This window comes from Lonchura striata, chromosome 1, assembly GCF_046129695.1.
Source record: "Lonchura striata isolate bLonStr1 chromosome 1, bLonStr1.mat, whole genome shotgun sequence".
Classification (NCBI taxonomy): domain Eukaryota; kingdom Metazoa; phylum Chordata; class Aves; order Passeriformes; family Estrildidae; genus Lonchura; species Lonchura striata.
This window is the reverse complement of record NC_134603.1, coordinates 65,863,284-65,886,549: the sequence shown is the minus strand read 5'-3', so window position 1 is coordinate 65,886,549 and position 23,266 is coordinate 65,863,284. Positions and strand designations below refer to the sequence as shown.

Genomic DNA, 23,266 nt, shown 5'->3' with positions numbered 1-23,266 from the left:
AAAATACAGAGAAAAACATTCCCCTGTCACCCTGTTCTTTTGAAAGTTTTAAAGTTTAAAAAGTTTTTAAAATTTAAAAAGTTTAAAAGTTTTCTATGCCTTCTGATGTTTACATGTTTCTACTGAGTTCTCATGCACTGTTCATGTAAATAATGATTGTTTTGCATTCTTCTTTGTGGGAGGAGAGAATTGATGGACTGTTGGTTTGACCAGTGTGGTTGGAAAAGTGGCAATTTTACCCTCCAATCCACTGTCACTTTTGGAATTCTATATATTGCGAGGTCAGAAATAAAAGTTACTTCCTTTTGCTCTTTTGATCTTAGTGTGAGTGCGTGAATTATTTTGTGTTGTAGTGCAACATTCCCCTTCCCTATTATATGAAACTGCTGTTTGTACAGGGCCCTCTGCATAAGAATTCTGCACATAACCAAGAGAAGACTGGAGTCAGAACAAGGAACTCTTCTGAAATTTTTAACCAGACTCTAATTTAAGGCCCAGAAGCCAACTACATTTTTTGAGCAAGCTTCTTTGAAGATTATAAAGCCTGCAGGGAAAGAAAAGGAGACTGTAGGAACACAATGCTTGTAGACTAGCCTAAGATCTTGAACTTGTTCTCCAAATGCAGTGTTTTGCAATTGGCTATCAAACAATCCAGTCATGGAGGTACTCTAATTCCTGAACTGCAGGTGTGACTTAAGAACCATAAACAGGAACACAGGCACTTCTGAATCTTGACTCATCAATGCCATGAATGGCTTTGCCAGATCTGAGGGCAGCAGGACAGGAAAAAAAGCTCTTTAACATACTGGTGCCAAGATACACCTTACCATGCCACTGTCACATGCAATTACTGCATTTGAAGAACCTTCTTTTTTTCTAGATCTTAAGAGGGGAATTTCAGTCTCAGTATCATGGCCTAGTAGATACCATAGAAATTACTTTAGTTAGAGAATAACAAATCAGTATTCCAAATCCCCATAATTCTAATGATAGGCATCCACTCACTTCTCTAGCCCAGGAGAGGGACTCAGAAAGGAAGAAGGCAATGGTGCATACAGAAGGAACCACGGAGGATTCAGAGCCAAGAGAAGAACACTCATAATATCCCAAATTCCTGTGCAGCTAACAAGCGGAACATATGCATGCAAATAGAGTCCTGCAATGTAACACAGCAATTAAAGGGTTTTTAAAGTGCTTAACTGAAGTTAAAACTGACATTATTAACTGATCCAGCTCAGGGCTCCTCAGCAGCATGGATAAAATTAAATTATCCTGCTACAACTCTAAGATAATATACATCAAGCTCTGCAAAATTAAAAAAAAAAAAAAAACTGGACTAAGAAAACACTGCAAAGGGTACAGATGATGCCAGACCAAGTTTCAGTTATTTACAAAGGAAAACCCATAATTTTTTTTTCCTATACGGCCCCAAAAAGAGACACAATCAGCTTGCTTAGAAAGCAACTGGTTTGCTTAAGGAACTCTGTGATGAGTTACCTTGAACACAAACCCAAAATTTTCCCAAGAAACTCAGGTCTGAAGAGTTCTGGGAGCTTACTATGTTTTGTGCAGTTAATATCCTACCACTGTTCAATGAACACTAGTGTTAAATCAGAAACACCAGTCCCAACCAGAAGGATCAGAGACGGCTAAACAAGATTGCACTGAGGAGGAACAGACATCCAGCAGTGCATTACAGCCATAGTTATAAGCTTCAGTAAGTGCAGCTCCCTTCAGTACCATTATGTTTACACAGCATTAAGTATGGCTTAATTAAGAAACTTTTAATAAAAGCCTGGACTTAGCTAAATCAGTTAGTGTAGCAATATAGATTTGTTAAAAATAAAGAGGTCAGTGCAAAGTTCTTAAAAAAATCTTAAGCTTACCAAGCAAATTGTGTAGCAACAAGTCAAAGCTTCCCTCTAGTACCAGGGCATGCTTTAGTTCTGTTACTACTCAGCTGAAAGTAAACATGGTAGTATCGTGCCTCTTTATAAACAGAGAATGTATCTCTGCCTACTTAGTCCTAATTATACTGCTGAGGACAAAACAGACTAGAAACAGATGTCCTCTGACAATTTCCAGGACCAAATAAAGTCAAGAAAATCTTTTCCTCCAGCGCTTACTTTCAGGAGGCTAAACACATTCTCCTGTCCTTTCTATTCATACTAGAGGTAGTCTGTCAAAATATCCCCTGTTAGCCCATTCAGAAGCACTGTTACGTAGGGAAAGGGCATACTTTGTTTGTTTAAAAACTAGAGCCGCTTTGAAAAGTCTTTGACACTAAGAAATCTGAGCATGCCAGTTGTACACCAGTATTAACAAAAGTACAACTTACTGATCTGATCTTTCACACATCCATTGGCTTCTGATATGTAGCACTCTTTGTATTTTCAGTTATAACTAACAAAGTGTAAAAGGGCTCTGCCAAAAGTTCTAACTATCCTACGTATTCAACAGAAGACAGGGAAAAGCAGTCCCACAGGATTTGTTACCATCAGTAACATTTGTAAGTTAAACGGCTTTACTTTATAACCTTCAAATTGCGTTTGCATTGTTTGATACGCTAAGAAGAAAAAGAAAATCCTACACCGTACACTGAGAAATAAACCTTAAGATGCCTTCCCCCATCCCGGGTCACTTTGGAGCTGCGCTGCTATTTTGCAACACTTTTCGCAACACCTTAAACTTCAATAAGCCTCGATGTTTACCCAAGAACTCGCCCGAATCACCTCTGACTCAACAGCATCTCCAGAAGCGGGACATGCCTAGAGCACGGAACACCGTCACTCACACACTCACCCACTGGCTGCTGAAGTAGTCGAGCCCCTGGCAGATGATGCGGGCGGCCTGTGCCAGCAGCACCTGCACGCCCAGGGAGCTGCCCAGGCAGTAGAGCCCGTAGAGCAGCGGCCCCCCGGCGCCCAGCAGCAGCAGGAGCCGCCGCCGCCGCAGCACCTGCTCGCCCAGCGCCTCCACGCCGTAGTTGGCGAAGCAGATGGGCAGCAGGAGGGCGGCCAGCAGCACCGGGGTGCGGGAGCGGTGCAGGCGGCCCAGCCAGCGCCGCCCCAGCGCCGTCAGCGAGGTCTTGAAGGGGTGCAGGAAGGTTCCGCAGAGCACGGCCCAGAGCAGCGGCCGCAGGAACGCCTCCAGGATGAAGTACACGAGAACGGCGGCGCCGCAACACAGCCCCGCGAACAGCAGCGCGCCGGTGTTGTAGAAGGCCTGCTTGATCGGCTTCTCCAGCCGCGGCAGCGACATTCCCGCCGCCCCGCCCTGGCCGCCCAGCGGCAGCCGCGGCATGGCCGCGCCCGCGCCGGGGGAGCCGCCCGCCCGCCGCTCCCGCACCGGCGAGCCCGGAGGGGCCGCGGCGGGACCCGCGTCCGCGGCGGGAGCGGCGGCGGGCTCTGCGCTGTCAGCCATGGCGGGCACGGGCACGGCGGCCGCCGGCGGGCGCGGAGCGCGGCCGGGAGCGGCCGGGCGGTCGTGCCCGAGGGCGCGCAGGGGCCCCGGGCTGTAGTGCCGCCGCCGCCTCGCGGCTCCGGGCGTGCGCCCAGCCGGGCGGGAAAGGGGCGGCGCCGGCCGGGAAGCGAGCTGGGAAATGTAGTTCTGCTCCGGGAGGGCGGCGGCCGCGCTCCCGCTGCCCGGCAGGACCGGCGGGGCTGTGGGGGGGCCCTGAGCCTCCCCGGGCCCCGCCGCGCCTGCACTGCGCCTTCGTGGCGTCCGCTGCAGAACGCGGCCAAAGGCTGGGCGTGGAGGAGCCCAGCCTCATCCCCATCCCAGACGTGCAGCCCCGTCCTCCTTCGCTCAACCCTCTCCTCTCCCTGCTGCTGCTCTAGTCTCGGGGAGCGGAGCAAATTCGGAGATCTGCAGTGTCATTGCATGGTGGAGAGCAAGACTGGTTAGACCAGCTGGAGAATTTTGTGTCGTCTGAACATGTTCTGGCAACAAGTTGTTTAACAAGGAAGCATCTGCTCTTTTACTGGCAGTCAGGCCCACTGAAGAAGCAGTTGTGCTGTGTGGGTTTTTAGACCTGCCATTTATGACACTGTACCATCAAATGCTATTTGCAAATAATCTAGAGAGGAGCTAATTCCTGCAGCTGGCATACACCAAATGCCCGAGTGCAAGCATGAAGGCAACTGCTAACATTTTGCAGGTGATCTAAATACATCTGTAATAAATACACATGGTCTGAGCAAGTTTTTCAAAGGCCAAAATCCATGGCATTTGAATTAGCCTCAGTGCTGGCACTGTGCTACTCGGTTTTCCTTCCATGGCTGAAGACAAGCCTTCAGAAGGTACTAAAGCTATCTGTAATGCTGCCATGAACATATAAAAAGTGCACAGATATAAAATAAAGAGGAAAAAAAAACCCTGTATTTTTTAGCATGTACATGCAAGTTTATATAACTTCATGTGTAGATTGGAGTCCATGAGGACTTTAGTGGAGCATTTCTTGCATGACAGATGTAAAAAAGCTGAAATTATCCTGAGCACAATTGTCTTTAACTTGTAAAGTGGGAATTCTATGCCTAGTCATACCTAGCTTTTAAACGTAGAGCAATACCAAGACAATGGCTAGATGTGACCTATTCCTATCATAATATCAAGGTAAAAGGTAGAGGTTTTCCCACAGCAGTGCTTCCTGTGACTGTGTTGCCTCCTGAAACCATAGATGGGGCTGGGCCCAAGCCAGTTTTTGAGGTTTGGCACTGCAGTCTTGGCTTGTCCCTGCAAAGCCTTTGCTGCCAGTCACACAGAAGTTCACACTTGTAAGGGTTCTTCTGAGCTCCTGCAGCTCCTCGTTTTTCCCTTTGCTGAATAGATCATGTGTAGGTTCAACAAAGTACTTTAATTTTATGCCATAAAAGCTCTTACAAACCTACAGGCATTTTGTTTGATCCTGATCAGGCATTATAAGCAGCTGTCCATACAAGAAGCTTTTATTGAACCTTAAACTGATACTGTCACTCACACCTCTTTAATCAGATAGATCTGCCTCCTGGCAGGGTGCTGAAATAGGTAGCAAGAATGCATCATTACCTGAACTTTTCTCTTTAGTTCAGAAGCCAAACTCTAATTGCTTATTACAATACCTTTATTGCATTAAAGTTCAATTAGCAAGTGTCAATTAAGATTTACACAGGGGAAGAGCGGAGAGTTCTAATCCTTCTGCTAGCTAAACAGAGATACCAGCAAATCAAATCTTGTTAGGCACATCCTTATTCCTTTGATTTTTCGTAAGAGTCTCAGTCAGCCATGTTCTGCAGGAACAGAAATTAATGCCACCTCCTTGACTTGAGTGAAGCTATAAATATTGTTTTACATAAGCCAAGGATCTGGTCCCTACTGTTTAAGACCTTTCCTTTCCAATTATCTTTTTCACCCTCCATTATAAACAACTAAACATATTAGAAAGGGGGGGGGGAAACCCAATAATGCAATAAAATAAAGATTTCTAATTTATATATCACCACAACAGGATCACTTAAGAACAGGGACATGACCCATAAGCATCAGAAAACAATCTCTGAATCTTTGACAACTGAGGGGAGGATGTGTGATCTTCACAAGACACACCCCAGCACCTAAAGCTTAACTCCACAACAGATTTCAAATAGCAACTTAACAGGCTCCTACACTGCCAGAAATTCTACAACGATTTCTTTTATTGTATTTTTCCTGTTTGGAATTCAAGGGTGAAAAGGGCAGCAAAAGAATGCTTTCACTTCAGTGGAGAAAATACGTATGCACCTAAAAGCACATGTGATGAGTACTGACAGTCTTTGGTGCTCTCCTATGTAGAGGGAAGTATAAAAATCAGGTATTAATTAGTAAACAAGAAACTTGTAACTTCTGTTTCTGTACTAGCACCCATGATTTTGTGCTCTGAACTGACACCTTTCAAGTCCTGTTCAAGAGGTCAGAGACACCTCTAGCTCTTTATTCACTCGATGTGCAAGTCAACACAGACCAAAGTTCCAAGCTATCTTACACATGATACCAAAATGAGGTGGCCACAAAGCAAAGGAGATAGACAATGCCAACAACTGCAAGTTAATCATTATTTACAGCCAAAGCTATGAAATAAGTCAGGAACAAAGCCACAAGGTGTCAGTACTGGCCTGTGTATAGAAAATAACTCTCCCTGCATGAAAGAGTTTATTTGTTTGAACCTGTTACCGAACATTTGTGAACATTCAGTTGAGGTTAACCTCATTTCATAAATGCACCCCAGTTTGATGACAAAGTAATACCATCTTCAGATCAATGAAAAATACTTAATGCAAATTATTATAGTTTCACTAGAACCAGAGGCAAAGAAAAAAAAGTTGAAGTCAATGATTTTAAGATACAAACTTTGCATCTTTTGGTCATCTGCATATACCTTTGCATTTTGGGCTAATGAAAAAATTATTCTTTTATCCAGATCAACTGCTAAGATGAGAAAGCTCCAAATTAAATGTAATTTACAAAATATTGGTGAAAATAAAATGAAAACCGATCCTTGGGAACACCATGTCTGATTGCACCCAGTAATTACAGCCTAACTTTATTGCAGAAACAACTTTGTTCAACATCTCAGCTAAAGTGTACAAAATTATCAGCAGAGTGACTCTTGAATGATTCACACAGAAGACTGTGAATCTTGTTCAGTTAACAAGGGAAATGAAATGCATGGCTGTAAGGCAGAGTAGTCAATAGCACTGACACAAAAATGTTCAATCACTGGAAAAAGCATGCAAAACAGCACCAGTGGATGGACAAAATCCAGAGCACTATCTTTCATGGTTATCCCACGTGATAGCTGTGTGCACAGAACAACAGCTGGATATACAGAGGTCTGAATAACAGAATAATGTTTGCAATTCATCGTGTTTGTGACAAATTCCTCACCAGTCTGTCAGCAGTCACATAATGCAAGACAAACAGAATATAATTTAAAACTATTTGATATATATAATGCCTCTACTGATCATGATGGCTTGGACAGTGCACAAGTAGCTGACACACGCAAGATCCATCCTTTTTGCAGCCTGTAGCTACAGGATTGCAATAATACTACAAACACAACAAACGGTGTAAAAGCAATACATTTCTTGTTGCCCTGAGCCAACTTTTCTTCCCAGTGCAACAGTAAGGAGGAGTAAGGAGCTAAAATACCTGCTCAAACCTGAGAGATCTTAGAAATTGAAGCATCCCTGTTTGAGAGACTTCTACAGCTGCTTTTGCTTACTGAGTATCATGGCACTTCCTCCCCTCTGTTGCCAATTTCTAAGATAGTTTAATTTTCTTCTTTTCTGCAAAAGCCTGTCCTGGGTGCTTCAGAAGCCATTCTGGCCAAGGAACAGGGCAGTGATGACAGCAGATAAAGAACACCAAATTTATAATATTGCAACTTGATCATATTTGTATCAAATAGTTACATGAACACAGCACAGATGTCACCAGAGGAACCTCTAAATTTCACATACTTACAGCAATTGACAATGTGGTTAATACTTTGCTAAAATAGAAATGATCACATTTACTTACAGCTTCATTGTGATTCACATAGTGGAAAAAAGAAAAAAAGGCAGTCTTCTAACATCTGTTAATTCGCTAATGACCAGCCTCATTGACTTAAATGGAATTAGTCAGGCTAATAAATTCAAGACCATGGCACAGGAAGGAATTATTAACATAGGCAGCATAGAGACTTCTTTAACCTCATGGAAACTTTTTTCCCCCCTTTATAAATGCCATGCAACACATTTTCTTAGACTAAAAAGGCATTTATTGCAACAGTTTTATAAATATCATTGTCTGTCACTGTCAGATAGTTAACAAGGCTCACTTGAACACCAACATTTAGTATAAAACAGATATTACAAAGCAACACTTTAGGGCATGCACTGATTGTAAAGTAGTCCCATAGGTCACTGTAATTTCATTATCTATTCATTCAGTGTTATTTTTGCTCAAAAGACTAGAACACAAAGAAGTTTGGCAAATTCTTCTGGACTACAAAACCTCCATTCTGCACTCCTATCCAACCAAATGCTCATTGACTTGACATGGCTGCTGGGTATTGGCATACAGAATGAAGCCTGGCATAGAGAATGCAGAACACTACTTAACACCATAGTTAGAAGTCTCTTATTTGTATGTTTTATCTGTATATTAGTCTTGACAAAGAACTGAATAAAGTAAAAAGGTAGAGATGGCATTTTGGGTTCAACCGTTATACTTCATGTAATAAGAAACAAGTGGCAAGAGTTCACACAATTATGACAGACTACTTATTTGCAAAGAGGTTAAAGCAAACCAGATCTCAGGATATATACATCAGAAATACCAAGACACATCAGGCATCAGTTATAACCTAAATGGAACTCAACATGCTAAAAAATATATCTGCCTAAATAAAAGCTGGGAACATCACATACAAATGTCAAGGTCCCACTATTGCATTTTTATAATGAGTTAATAGGTTTGAAATTTCATCTTTGAATCTCTTTGTCAAGACTTAAATCATAATTCCAGCTTTAAAAATTCTATTGTGGTAGTTTTTTATATTTCCATATTTGTCATTTGTTTCATATCACCAAAGGTAAAAAATTGAAAAAGAACCCATTGCTTTCTATGTGAGGAGTCAACTATTTCAGAAGCAGATACCATATTCTGGAGTTAAATAAGATTTTTCTTCCTCCTAGGTTTAACTGTGACATCTGTTCTTCCTTTCCTATTACCCTAATACTCTATATGACAGCATTCTTTTGACTTATTGAACTTATTCTTGTTACAGCTTGTATGAAAAAAAGTGAAAAAAAGACTGTAATACATCTAAGACTGTGAGGCTAATTTTTGTATTGAAGAAAGAAGGTATGTATATAACAATTGCAAACATGTAATATCCCCACACATGTAATATCTCAGGTTTATATATTTTCTTCCTCAATCATTCTGTCTCCCCAAAATCAGCTAGGAGTCAGGGAGGTGTAAGGTTCTGTGTTTTGTCTTGTCTCCAGAGCAGAATTTAGCCTATCTTGTATAATTCTCAGACTTTACATGCATGCACAAATACCTTCAGCTAAATCACATTGCCTAAACATTAATTCTGTGAATAATGCATTTCATTATCTAAACCTTACAGATCACTGTTGTGAAAAAACAGCAGGAATATTTTTATTCCTTTGCACAAAACCTAATAGAATTTTTCATTTATTTACTTCTAACAATACCACCATAGCAAATGAAACTCAATGTCAAAACTAAGAGAGATATGAAGCTAAATCACAAGTTACCATAAAATGTTCACATCCCTGAGTAAGCATTGGAGCCATAATAGATTTGCAGCTGCTCAGCACTTCTGAAAAATCCAATTACTTCTTCAAAAATGCAAATATTAATTTAAGAATCATTTAGAAATAGCTCAGAAAAGTACTGGTAATTTTATAATGCTCTAGTCTATAAAGAGTAAAACACCTTTATAGAAAACGTCTTAAGAATGCACATGAAAGTTCATATTGTAAGGACATTCCTAATTAGCCTTTAATTGCAGATCAGAACGAGCCTATGTGGTGCAGCAGCTGTTCTAAGATACAGGATGTGAAGTCCTGCACTTATTCCAACCTCAGATTGGTTTGGAAGAACATTGCTACTTAGCTAAGAAACACAGAGAAAGGTCAAAAGCAACAGTTGTGAATTACTATGGAACCATGTCAGGGGAAGTTCAGATGGACCTTAGGAAAAGATTCTTCTCTAAGAGGGTGCCCAGTCACTGGAACAGGGAAGTTCAAGGAGCATCTGGATGATGCTCTGAGTCATGTGGGTTAGTTTTAGGCAGTCCTGTGAGGAGCACGGTGGGTTTTGGGCTCTAAGATCCATATGGATTTCTTCCAACTTGAGATAGTCTAGAATTCATAGACTATCACAGTAATCCAAGGGAAAAAAAATCTGTCCCTTTCTTTACAGCATATTCATTGCTACTGCCAAGTTATAACATTGACTTTCAAAGCAAGTAATATCTTTTAAGTCTGCATTTTCACACCTATCAAATCCATAAGCTGCACACATCCTCTCTGACATTTCAAAATTGCACTGCTTTTGCCTCACTATCTGAGCCCAAATTAGGCAAGTTAAGTAACCATGTTTAAGCATATATAATTTTATCAAACCTACTGTGAAAATTGAAAAAAGTTACCAAAGTGATTTCTTCACATTAATAAAAATTGTTTAGAAAAGGAAGCTTACCTAAATCTAACTAAGTATTTGCAAAAATCAGATACCTCAACATAAAAACTGCATATAAATAACCAGATAAAGAAAAAAATGTAAAAAGCTGGAATATGGTTAAAAAATTATTTATTAATTTTTGTGCACAAGGACTTGACATTTTCTTTATAAATCTTCCTGTTAAGATCCATCTCTGTCCTGGGCAGGTTGAGGAAAAGCTGCCCAAAGAGACTGCTACAGAAATACTGAGAATTAAATTTTAATTGGAGGACCTAATGTACAAAGCTGTTAAGATTTAGAGCCCACAGCTTTTGATTCTGAGACTGCAGCCAGCAGGGAGTACCTGCTCACTGACGATTCTACCAACTGAGCAGGTACTCCCTGCTGCAGTATTGCCTCTGGGGTCTTGCTGGGTTTTTGTACCTCTGAAGGCCAGATCAAGCCTCCAACTCTTAACTTGGGGCTTGACAGCAGAGGACATCTTGTGCCATGGTCTTACCTGATGCCCACATCTGCCCTTAAACAGCTGGGACCTGCCTAAAGGCAAAAATATCTTTGAAGTCAGTCTCTATTCCTTCCTAACCCTATATCAAGTAATATTTGCTTGGATAAAGAGTGCCAGACAGGCACTGCCACATGTAAATTTATACAAAAATAGGAAGTATGCCAAAACCATTCCGTTCCCTTTCCCTGTTATTTGTCCTTACTACTGGTCTCTCCATTCCTCTGTTCCAAACTGTTTGGAGTCACCAACAGCTCACTGTGTAGCATCCAAGCAAACTGCTTTGCCAGTTTCATTACATGGGGTTGAAAAGGATCACATCAATTCATGTAAGCTATGCACGTCCATAGCTCCATGAAGCACTGAAACACTGTAATATTTAAAAGTATTTCTTATCCTATCATAAATCTAAGGCTCTATGCAAAGTCATCATTTGTATAAAGCACTAACAGAATAGTTACTTATGAAAATAACTGGTATTAGGCCTTTTGTAATTCTCTGAAATACATATTTCCTTCTTGTTATGTCTATTATCAAATACTTTACATTGGGGAAATTATTTGGAGCTGCTAAAACAAAAGGAGGGTGGGGAGAAGTACACCTGCTACACCAAGTGTGCCAAATCAATGAAACCACAGAGTCACAAAATGCCATTTAAATGCTATTAAAGTTATATAACTTGCATATAAACTTTAATTCTGCCTCTGGAGTACTGAAGAGTGCGAATTTCCAACAGACACAGAAAATACCTGAAAGACCAGACAGAGGAGCTACCCTTTAAAACAGGAATAATTTTCTTTTTTACAAATGTCTCATGCATTGGAGGGATGAGAAAGGAGAAGGAAAAAAAAAAAGAAAAGGAAGACCTGTGTCTTCCCTTAAACTTATAGCAGTTGTATTAGTTATAGCAGTAACTAAGAAATAACTGTGCAGCTGTTTAGTACACAGAGGCAGTTACAGGGCTCTTTTGTTGGTTCAGACCCAGGATATGGTGCCCCAAGTGAGCTTCAAGACCACTGCCTGGATGCCATGCTGATGTACGCCACACCCCAGTCATTCTTCAATCCCTGTACTGAAGATTGGGAAAGTCAGTGCCAAACACAGCTTTAACATCATTTAAGCCAAACTGGGGGTTTCTTCAAATTAGGGAGTCCACAAGTGTTATTTTCTTACTATCCAAGTAGTGCAAAACCCATCAAGACAAAGAAGGCCACAGAGGGAGTTCAAACTTTTCTCAACAATATGTTCTCTTTCAAAAACAGAATACTTCACTTGTAATAATAGAAGGCATTATCACCAGTTATCCAATGACATAACCAAATCAGGTGGTTTTGGGTTTTTTTTGAGGGGGGAAACAAATTAGCATCTCACCTCTACCTAAAATAACCCAGTTATTTGATACCAGTAATAGGAAAAAAAAAATTAAAAAAAAAAAATCCTTTCTAATTAGTAACCACAGTCAAATTTCCATACACAATATTCTAAATATGCCCTCTTTAAACTCAATGCCTCTCTATGAAGTCATTGTACAGAAAGAAATTCTTAAAATTAAAGCACTTAGGAAATGTGTTCCTTAATAGTTGTTTGGTAGTAATCACACTACAGAAACAAAAAATTACTTGGAGAGGGAAATATCTGCCTCCTTTTCCAAAGCACACCTTTTCTTCTAGTTTGTGTTAGTACCAGTCAGTTAGAAAAAATAATAAACAAAAAATATTTGAAATGCCATAATCAAAAATTACTTTGAAGTCTGTTACTTTATAGTAACTTTGTGTAACAGGGATAAATCTTGCTTTTCAGTATTAAAAAGAAAAACAAGAAGACAACATGTGAAAACAAAAATAGTCTCCATGAGAAGTTACTATGCCCACTCAAATATTAAGACTTACCAAGTATTGTACAAACTTACATACCATGTTTCCCTTGTAACCTTTCTCTCCTCAGATTTCATCCCAAATACCAACTTCTAGATACTCATACCTTCATTGTTTGTCAACTTGAATTCCACAGTCCTGACTTTCCCACTGTGAAGAGGAACTCTTAGATAAACTCAGAGCTAAACTCAACCATCCATTTCGATGCCAGATAATAGGTTGTTTTGCTGCTTCTTGTGGCCTTTTATGTCATCCCTTTGATTAGAAACACTTTATTAGGCTAATTAAGTACTGTGAAGCTTAGTTGAAAGATTTTTTAGAAGTGCACATTTCTGCTAGTACTTCAACAAGAGAAAAATACAACAAAAACACAGCACACTGACAAGTAATCTGACAAAGTAATAAAAAATAATGTAAAATACTTTGCTCTTGCTTCAAATCCTGAACTTTAACCACATCTGACTCCTTATACATTGAAAGCAGATTGACAGTTGTCACACAATTTTACCTTGATATTATTATTGTCATCTATAACATACCTGCATGCTCAGGTCCAACCAGCCTATCCTAAATCCAGAGCTCTATTAAAGAAGAAAAGAGAAGCCAAACTGGCAAGTTCAGTACCTTTAAATAATTATATTAGCCCTTTAGTGGGTAATAAGTAAATGGCTGAAACAGTAAAAACCAAGCCATAAACTAAAGCAACCCTCAGGCTTTGAGAAAGAACTGCAATATCTCAGCTGCCTGAAAGAATTTACCCTAATGATTTCTTCACTTCACCTGTTTGCTGAATGTAAAGCTCATTATCCAGGCTTCTTCTTATCTGCTCCAGCCAAACTTAAGGCTAAATTACACAGCTGTTGTGGGCCAAAGCAGACCTTATTAGGTGGTCTCTACTTGATCAGATGATGAGTAAGTTAACCAACCTGAGAGAAGTAATTTACACTAAATAAAGCTTCTGTATGCACTTTAGAAGTTCACTTATGAATTTCTCTTCCCTTTCCTGAACTCTAGTCCAGTAATTTTAAGTGAACAAATCCTTAAAGACATCAGTGAAAATATAAAATATTAATCAATTTTTTTGAAATAGGGATAAAGTGTTTGTATGAAGATAAGTTCATCTTCAATCTAATTAATATACCTTAAGCATAAGTTTGAAGAATTCTAAGTCTAAAAAAACTTAAGTCTACAGACATCAATCTGTGAATAATGATGCAAACCCAACCAGGCTAATTAATCATTTTATACTCCATGCAGCAATGAGAATAGAAAGAAGTTACATTACATATACTTTACCAGATTCTATGCTAGGAAGTCCTCAAGTGTATCACATTAGATAAAACTTTGGCACTCCTTATATTTTAATTCTACTTAAGTAGAATTTTAGTATAAGTTGGAAAGTGAATGAGTAACCTTACCTAAATACATTTGACTGCTACATGTAAACACGTCATACACTTCCTGTTATGTGAAGAACAGAAATTCTTCACTCCAAGTTTTTATTATAGTCTCTGGCTCAGAAATGCATTTTGACTTTTCATCTCTGTAATATTTAGCATTCTTCTTGTACTATTTATTGGTGATAAAAACAGCAAATGTATTTATTTTTTAGTTCATCTTTTTTTACAATACCTATATTTTAGCAGTGATTTGATGAACAAAAGATACTGAAGATACTGCTGTTCTTATTAATCCCTGTCTTTCCTTACAAGTAATCTCATTTATATGTCTTTGTAAGATAACACCAGCTGCCCATAGTCACCCTTAACATGAACAGGATTTAGTGGCATACAACACAGAAGAAGAGATTACTTCATACTACTGCACAATTACGTAAAAATATATTTACATGACAGCAATTTTTTTTCCTTAAAAAGAGAAAAATTGATTTAATCTCTTAGGAGGACATCCTATGGCTTATTGGGAACTTTAATGTTCTGCATGTTTTACACACGGTTTTCCTATGTATGGAGAATTTATATTGCTGTATTCTCCCTTCCCCTTGTTTAAATAACTTTATACCTCACTCTTTAAAGAGGTAGGTATTTCTTTCAAAAAGGCTATTGAAACATAATAAAGATATTCATCACCTCCTTCTGTTGAAAAAAAAAATCATGCTAATGCTTGAATATGCAAATTTAGTTTTGGAAAGTACTAGAGCAAGTACACTTTGATAAATATTAAAAAAAAAAAAAAAAGAAATTGGGAGAACTATCCACTACTGAAGGACAGGTTTTATCCTGCTCTGCTGGTTTCCAGATCTTAAGATTAGAAACTGCACTTGGAGATGTGCCCTCCACTCTAGAAGTACCAAACAGCTTTGCAGTGTTTTCCCAAATTTGCTTTTTTGTAGCAATATGGAGGGCAAGTTTGTTATTTGATAAGATGTCCATCACTAAATTCACCTAAACACACATACAGGCATCCCTCCCAAACACACACACACACGCACACACACACGCACACACAGACAGACATAGATTTTACAAAAGTCTCATTTTTTCTCAAGCAAGTAATCACAACACTGAAAATATTCTCCTATGTGTTCACTGATTTTCTTAAATGATTTGTCACCACTCTGCCACTCAAGGAAGATGGTTATTTCACTCGTCTGAGAAGCTATGTTCAAAAGCAGCTAGATGAGGATGGTGATGTGATATAAATTCCAAAAGAAAAATGCATTGTCTATCCATATTGCCGTCCATCCTGAGAAACTTCCACTGCCAAATTCTTGCTATTTTCCATTGGTCATGGGGTTCCCATCAATAAATAGAAGGTCAGTGCAACAATGAGGAGCAAGCAGAATGGAGAAGAGAAGGTCTGATAGGCAGCTGATGGCATGAAAATATCTTCATACTTGTAAATACTGACAACACGCTCTGACACAGGTGGAGAGTCGATATCATGACGAGTTATAGAACCTTTAACAGGTAAGGACAGAAAGAAATAACGTCAGATGCAATTTCTTCTATAACTCTACCGAAGGAACAGGTAGGAAGACACGCAATTTTCAAACCTATGGAGGCATGCCATGTTACACTGTCAGGGAGTAGGCTCATTTCTTTTGCTTTCTGAAATGAAATTTCTGAATAAAACAAATTAAATTCAATTAAACAACAAACATCCTTCAAACAAATTAAGAACTTTTAGTTATGAAGTTCTTCTAAATTCAGATTTAGGAAGTGAGGATAGTAGAGATATAGCCAAGAAAACAAGACACATTGGATTCCTGTCTTTTTTTTTTATCCATTGCTAAGCCTCATGCTGCCAAAATTTTAGTTCATAACAAAAAAAAAAAAAAGGCGGGGGGTGGGGAGAGAGGGTGTGTCTAGTAAGAATAATGTAATTGAAAGACATTTATCAATTTTGGCACATCAACTCAGCTGGTGAGATCAACTTACCCTGGATTGCTGGACCCCAAGCAAACAGGTAGTACCAACTCAAGTGCAAATCTACGATGGTTTCTTCTCGGGGAACATAGACTGGACGCTTGAATCGACACGTTACACGATTGTTTTCAAAAACCCCTTCCTCATCTCTAGCAGGATTTCTCTGGATTTCTTTAGCCCACTGCCCAACATTATAGAAGTGCTGTATTCGAACTCTTCCGTTATCATCATGAACACAAGCCATAACATCATCTCCTCCCTACAAGGTTAAAAAAAATTTGAAGATGGAAAACAAAAGGGTCATAAAACACTTCCTCATTTATGTATATAATTTTAATTATTCAAAGCTGATCAAGACCTCTTGAATAGCTTTCCTTCTTTCCAAGTTATATATGCACAAATAACCAGATGTCTTCAGTAAGATTAAAAAGCAGGTTAAGTGCATAGCAAGTTACATACCCTTCCTATCTTTGAATTCTCTTTTGGATTTTCTTAAGAGTTATTTTACCTAACATATATTTGTAGGATATGGTATCACTCTGACATCACATAATTGATTGATCTGTGGAATGCTGTTTTCTTTAGTTATTTGTGAAGTTCTGGCATACTGCTTCATAAAATGGTGCAGTCTTGAGTCCCTGATGTGTACAAAATCCACTGCATCAAATCATGGACAGAAAACCAATATACTTTAGTGAGACAGAGGAAACAAACCTACTACATACGGGAAAATAATAGCATTGATTACAGTAAGTAATTTCTAATGTCTTCTCATAATTTCTCAGAGAACATAATTTCTCAAATCTCTTATTTCTTATTAGAAATGTAGTAATAACAGAATACAGTATATCACAAGATACAAAGAAAAAAAGTAATCAATATGTGCCTCTTCAGTTAGCATAAACAGCCACCAAAGAACCAAGAGAAAGAAGAAAGAAGGAGCCACTTATTTGTAAAGGTCATTCATTGAAATACTAAAGCACTCAAGGTGACTGACAGAGTGGTAGAGCACAGGGATGAGCATGAACTTCAGGAGTACTATCTCATAGAAGCCTTAGCACCAAGAGCCATTAGAACACTATCCAAGCTGGATGAGTGCCACAGCTATCAGTGCTACATTAAACATAGGCCCTACTCCTCCCATATCTTTCTGATATGTCGTACTGATGAAAGACATGATGCTTTCTAGTGTGATCATCCCTCAGTTCTTTAGTACAGGGAAAAGAGAGGAAAAGAGCATATTTCAGCACTATGGGAATATTGCAATGTGCATTTGTAAAAGATGTGCTGAAAGTGAGTGGAAAGAGGGGACAATTAGGTAAAACACATGCTTGAACAGTTTTTGTACCTTGGTGCTGCTGCAGACCTTTCCAGCCTCTGTTGTGAGATTATCATTGCTCTCCATAACTTATTTCCCAAGTTTACCTTTTATATATCTAAGCAAAAATCCCTCATTCTTAAGTACAAAGAGGCAAAAATAAAGGTGTTTTTATACCAAAGGGAAAAAAACTAAAAAGGAAAGAAAAAAGCATTTTGAATCTCAGTTAATGGAATGACATTTCAAAATCCTGCCAAGGCACAAAAGCCTGAAAGTGGAAAAGCATAATGTTATTTGAGACAAAAAAATAGGTCATAGGACTTTAAAAAAATCTATTGAGGACACAAAGTAGATTTTTTTTCCTTAATTTCTGAAGCTATCCAGGTCACACCATTTTCATTAGGACCTCTAAAGCACAGCCCATTTCTCAGAGCTAAGTTGTTTTGACCCAGAGCCATTTTATCATCTAAGCCTGGGCATCCCAGGACACCAAAATATCCTGAAAGTTAACAAAAAGATGAAGTCAGCAGGAGAGCCAGAGAGGAAGAGAGATGCTAGCTGGTTTAGCCCAGCTGACTTATGGGCTTTTACTTTACACTTCCTTGCCACACTTCCTTCCACAGCTGACTTTTACATTACACTTCCTTTATTCTTTTTACCGGAAACCAAAACTTAACCTGCTGCTTGCTGTGCCTGCTTTACAAGTGGCTGATGAGAGGAGGGCAGTGGGATCCTGGGGTCCACTGCAGGTACCTCAGAGGTACAAACTGGTAACACAATCTGATATCTTGGGGAAAAATACTTAAAGGTGCTGAGCTGCTTTGAAAACCCTGCCAAGTACCTGCATTGATGGGCAAGCTTCTAAACTCTTCCCAAAATTTGGCTATAAAGCCAAATTGTTCTTTACATAAAAACCACAAACTATTTCTTGTGATGTGAACTTTATGACACAAAAACCTTCTAACATCATTGTGTTTATTTACAGTGTCATATTAAAACATATGTAGTAATGACTGAGAAGCACTTGTCCACACATTTTCTTCCTATTTCTCATTTTGGGTCAAATGATGCCTTAAGTTTTAGCTTTCATATTTTACAGCTTCTGTACTGCATTAGAATATAAAACTGAACTACATATAAAGTGTTAGCAAGTTCTCTTCACAGCTTAGTTAGACAAAACAATCTTTTTCCAGCTGAGAACCAAGGACACCGTTGCAGCTTTGGGCCCAAAAGGTGTAAACAACAGCGAATTGAGGAGAGCAATCTGGGAGGATGGTATTTCATAAAAATGCTGCTAAGTCAGTGTAAGTCTTCCAATTAATTTTTTGTGGGTCCTATTCCAAGACATCTAATTCCTGTATTTTTTCAGACTCCTACTTTCAACACTACCAAAAACAGTCCTTTCTTTGACTTGGGATTTAGGACATATGTTCAGTATTGCTCTATATACTCAGGAGAGTTTCTGTGCATGAACACCTACATCATAAATTGCATTTTTATCCTGGAAATTTTACCACAGATAACAGGCAAAACATAAGTCATCTATTGCCCACGTTTTTTGAAGTCCACACATTATATGTTTTATTTTGCTCGTTGAAAATGAAAAGTGGAGCTTTTGAATTAAAAAGTACAGGAATAAGCACAAAACAGAACCCAATAACAATCCAAAGGAGAGAGAAGAAATTTTAAAAAGACTGCCTTCTTGAGTATGAATGTTTTAAGTTAGCAGGAGTCATTTTCTCATACATTTGTGGCTTCCCTGGAACAACACATAGGTATAAGAAAGAAACAAAAAAAATCCCAAGTTAAGCAGTGAAATAAAAATTTATACTGCTGAAAGTCAGCTGATTCTCTCAATAATAAAATTATTTGCTATTCAGTTTATGATGTGTTTTTTGCCCAAATTACACTGACATAAAGCGCAACAGGACATTTCCATGTGAATTGGCTTATCCCTGAGGGCTTTTCTAATAAAAAGGCAAAAAGCTAGTGACATTCCAACATTCAGAGCAGAACTGAAATACTGTTGTAGTTCTCAGAGAAGAAGGGAAAGGAGATGCTAGGAAGGATAAAGCAGTTTTCTGTGAGGCAGTGCTCCCAGGGGTGCTACTGAATGGTGCTTTGTTTTCAGCAAGCCAGTTTCACCTTATATGTTCTGTTTCTCACCGATCAAATATATAAATGTACATAAACCATTTATATCCTAGCATGTGGAAGTGTGTATATTGCCAACATGAAAAACTGTACATATCTTACCATTTTCTTGTCTGAGGAAAATCCCACTGCCACCCAGCCATCTGTGTCGGCACTCAACTCAAATTCAACATCAGCACCTATTCTACGGTAACTTAGAAAGTAGTCACAAGTCTCTGCATTGCATCCAGGTTTACCATACCTAAATGGAATTGGAAATATACATAACTTTTTCCTTGAAATCTCTTGCTACGAAAATTAATTCAGATTTTGCAAGAAAAAAAATAAAAGAATGTATTTTGGTATAATGGCAATAAAGCATATATTCTGCTGGACATATAGTTGCATTAATTGTTTGAAATTATTACTCTTTTACTGTATAGTATTCAAACAGTACACAAAATATTACTTTATTGACCTTCCTTGTGCTGTGTTTTAAGGGCTTCATGAAAATACAAGAAATAACTGTAGGTCTATAACTATGACATGTATTCTTAAATAGAGTCCTCAAATAATATAGCTGTATGTTTTTAAATAACAAAAATTTATTAAAATTACTATGAACAACTAACCAAAGTCTCCAATATCATCAGTCAGCATCTGTAAACATAAAGGTATTTGTACTCTTATCTCAGACTGACCTGAAGCATCCCTTGGTTTTTCCACAGTCATCCACTCTGATTTTTGCAAATGGGTCCACAGGAGGAGCAGTAGGGAAAGGGTAACCTGTATGATCAGAATAAACCATTACCAAATAAAATACAAGGACTAAAATCAATAATACTAAAGAGAAAATCTTCCAGTAGCATTTACTTTGCTGATAACTGAACTGTTCAGATGAGTGACTACTTTGTTATGTACAAAAACCACTGCTCAGATAATTCTGGATCCAGGTAACAAAGTAACATGACTAACTGAAAACAAAACTTTTCTAAGGTTTCCTACATTCATCAAGGAAGGAGAAGAATGCTGGAAGGCAAAAGTTAAATGTAAGGCAGCAGGACCATAGACTATTGCAACTAACAATTAGGGATCTCTGCTCAGCTCTCCTTGTGCACTCATAGTCCCCTCAGGAAATCCATAAGGGAACTGAGTCCTTAGCCATAAAAGACAGCATTAGGTATAAATGCAGGCAGGGTACCAGATGCAGAGCTATAGGAATTGATACTGAAAAGATATTATAATACATCCTCCTTTATGAAGTAAAATAAAACACACATTGCAGTAAAAGGTAAGAGAGCATCAGGGCAGGGAATGGCCTGCAGTTACGGCCTTCAATCAATTGTGAAGGCAGACATAGAAGAGCCGGGCAGTGAGAGTTATGATTCCAAGCTATCATGTCTGCTGGACTATAGCACCAAAGAAAAAGTGAGAAAGTTTACTAGCAGACCTATTCAGTCTTGGCTTGTGGGAGCCGGTGTCTGTTGCATAAGCACAGATATTTTAATAGGATGTTCTTTTACTTATCCAGATAAAAACCAAAGTGGGACTAGAAACTCTTCTGAACATGCTTCATTGAGTAGGAAAAGTGCTTCATTGAGTAGGAAATGAACACTGTAGTTAGTTACAGCACCAGCACACAAACTTTTGACCTACACAGCTTTGGGCATTTGGGAGCCCTGATTTACTTTCCTAGATCTCAGACAATGGAGAAAGCATGCTGCAAATCACAGTTACACTAACTCTATCAAGGGCAGGTAAATTACCCTGCATAAATAAGTCTGCAGAATTTCACAGCAGCATGTAGTGGTGCATTACTGAAGCACAGGTCACAGGACATGCAATTTTCTCACTCCTTACTTATTTTCAAATCCATTGAACAAATGGTTTTCCATGCAGCTTAGGCGCAAAAGTGGTTAACATTCCTCCATTTGTAAATTCAAAAAAAAAAACCCACCCCAAAACCCACGACCACGCTGCTTCTTGACACTTTAGGGCCTCAAACATCCTTTCGAAGCCCACACACCCCAGGACTCCTTTTTATGGTACCAGCCCGTAAAAAGGGGGAGAGTGCAAGAGGGGAAGGTGAGGGGTGGCCGGCTGGCCTCGCTCTGTGGGAAGGTGATCGCCCCCAACCCGAGCTCCGGCCCAGGGGCTGCCCGTGTGCGGGGCTGCCCGTGTGCGGGGCTGCCCGTGTCAGGAGCTGCCCGTGTCCAGAGCTGCCCGTGTGCGGGGCTGCCCGTGTCCGGAGCTGCCCGTGTCCAGAGCTGCCCGTGTGCGGGGCTGCCCGTGTCCGGAGCTGCCCGTGTGCGGGGCTGCCCGTGTTAGGAGCTGCCCGTGCCCAGGGCTGCCCATGTGCGGGGCTGCCCGTGTCAGGAGCTGCCCGTGTGCGGGGCTGCCCGTGTGCGGGGCTGCCCGTGTCAGGAGTTGCCCGTGTGCGGGGCTGCCCGTGTCAGGAGTTGCCCGTGTGCGGGGCTGCCCGTGTCAGGAGCTGCCCGTGTCCAGAGCTGCCCGTGTGCGGGGCTGCCCGTGTGCGGGGCTGCCCGTCTTAGGAGCTGCCCGTGCCCAGGGCTGCCCGTGTCCGGAGCTGCCCGTGTGCGGGGCTGCCCGTGTCAGGAGCTGCCCGTGTGCGGGGCTGCCCGTGTGCGGGGCTGCCCGTGTCCGGAGCTGCCCGTGTGCGGGGCTGCCCGTGTCAGGAGCTGCCCGTGTGCGGGGCTGCCCGTGTCAGGAGCTGCCCGTGTCAGGAGCTGCCCGTGTGCGGGGCTGCCCGTGTCCGGAGCTGCCCGTGTCCGGGACTGCCCGTGTGCGGGGCTGTCCGTGTGCGGGGCTGCCCGTGTGCGGGGCTGCCCGTGTGCGGGGCTGCCCGTGTCCGGGGCTGCCCGAGCGCGGGGCTGCCCGTGTGCGGGGCTGCCCGTGCGCGGGGCTGCCCGTGTGCGGGGCTGCCCGTGCCCGGGGCTGCCCGTGTGCGGGGCTGCCCGTGCCCGGGGCTGCCCGTGTGCGGGGCTACCCGTGTGCGGGGCTGCCCGTGTCCGGGGCTGCCCGTGTGCGGGGCTGCCCGTGCCCGGGGCTGCCCGTGCGCGGGGCTGCCCGTGTGCGGGGCTGCCCGTGTGCGGGGCTGCCCGTGCCCAGGGCTGCCCGTGTGCGGGGCTGCCCGTGTGCGGGGCTGCCCTTGGAGCGCGGCTCTGCGGAGAGCGGGCAGGGCACCCGGTCCCCCTGCGGCCCCGGCCCCGAGCGGCAGCGCCGGCTGAGGCGGCCGGGCCGGCGGAAGATGGCGGCGGGCGCTGGCCTTCGTGCTGAACCGCGCTGCCACCGCCTCCCGCCCGCCGCCCCGCGCCCGCCCGGCCCGGCCCGGCCCGGCCCGGCCCGCCGCTCCCTCCCGGCCCCGGCCGCGCCGGGCCCCTCGCCCGCCGCGCCCCCGCAGCCGCCGCCGCACCCTCCTCGGAGAGGTAGCGCAGGTCGTAGAACTCGCTGGCGAAGGTGCCGTACGAGGAGTCGTGGTGCCGCGCCGCCTCCTCGCCGTGCTCCCCGCCGCCCGCCTCCCGCCGCCCGCCGCCCTCCTCCGCCGGGCTGGCGGCGGAGCCGGCCAGGAGCAGCAGCAGCAGCAGCGGCAGCCGCCGCCGAGCGCCGCGGCTCCGCTCCGCCATGGCGGCGGCGGCGGGGCGGGGAGGCGGCGGCGCCCGAGCGCGGCGCCGCGGGGGAGCGGGGGCGGCGGCCGGGGGCATCCAGCCCCGGGAACGGGCGGATCCAGCCCCGGGAACGGGCGGTGCCGGAGGGCCAAGAGACGGCGTGGGAGGGTGTTGGGGGGAAAGGGGTCGGGGCGGCGTATGCG

General features: G+C 42.0%; 2 protein-coding genes across 3 annotated transcripts in view; both read right to left on the bottom strand.

Moving 5' to 3' along the window:
* TMEM245 (transmembrane protein 245) overlaps nucleotides 1–3,423 on the bottom strand; it is a 77,823-nt gene extending 74,400 nt beyond the window's left edge. For both annotated transcript variants that reach the window (XM_021528770.2, XM_021528771.2), the window contains exon 1: nucleotides 2,803–3,423. In XM_021528770.2, the coding sequence (XP_021384445.2) occupies nucleotides 2,803–3,423 (621 nt within the window). The remainder of the gene's footprint in view (nucleotides 1–2,802) is intronic.
* A 1,660-nt stretch (nucleotides 3,424–5,083) lies between these two features.
* FRRS1L (ferric chelate reductase 1 like) lies at nucleotides 5,084–23,081 on the bottom strand. Its single transcript, XM_021528769.2, has 5 exons — nucleotides 22,871–23,081; nucleotides 20,139–20,223; nucleotides 19,561–19,699; nucleotides 15,999–16,245; nucleotides 5,084–15,518 (listed from the first exon to the last, which is right to left on the bottom strand). The coding sequence occupies exons 1-5, from the start codon at nucleotides 23,079–23,081 to the stop codon at nucleotides 15,346–15,348; spliced, it is 855 nt and encodes a 284-aa protein (XP_021384444.1). The 3' UTR covers nucleotides 5,084–15,345.
* Nucleotides 23,082–23,266: the final 185 nt, after the last annotated feature.

What these genes read in the sequence shown, in the direction of transcription:
- FRRS1L (XM_021528769.2), bottom strand. Translation starts at nt 23,081, where the DNA reads ATGGCGGAGCGGAGCCGCGGCGCTCGGCGGCGGCTGCCGCTGCTGCTG. An exon ending in AAAACCAAGGGATGCTTCAG is followed by an intron (nt 19,700 to 20,138) that starts GTCAGTCTGAGA and finishes AATTCCATTTAG; the next exon opens with GTATGGTAAACCTGGATGCA. An exon ending in TTGGGGTCCAGCAATCCAGG is followed by an intron (nt 15,519 to 15,998) that starts GTAAGTTGATCT and finishes TACCTGTTAAAG; the next exon opens with GTTCTATAACTCGTCATGAT.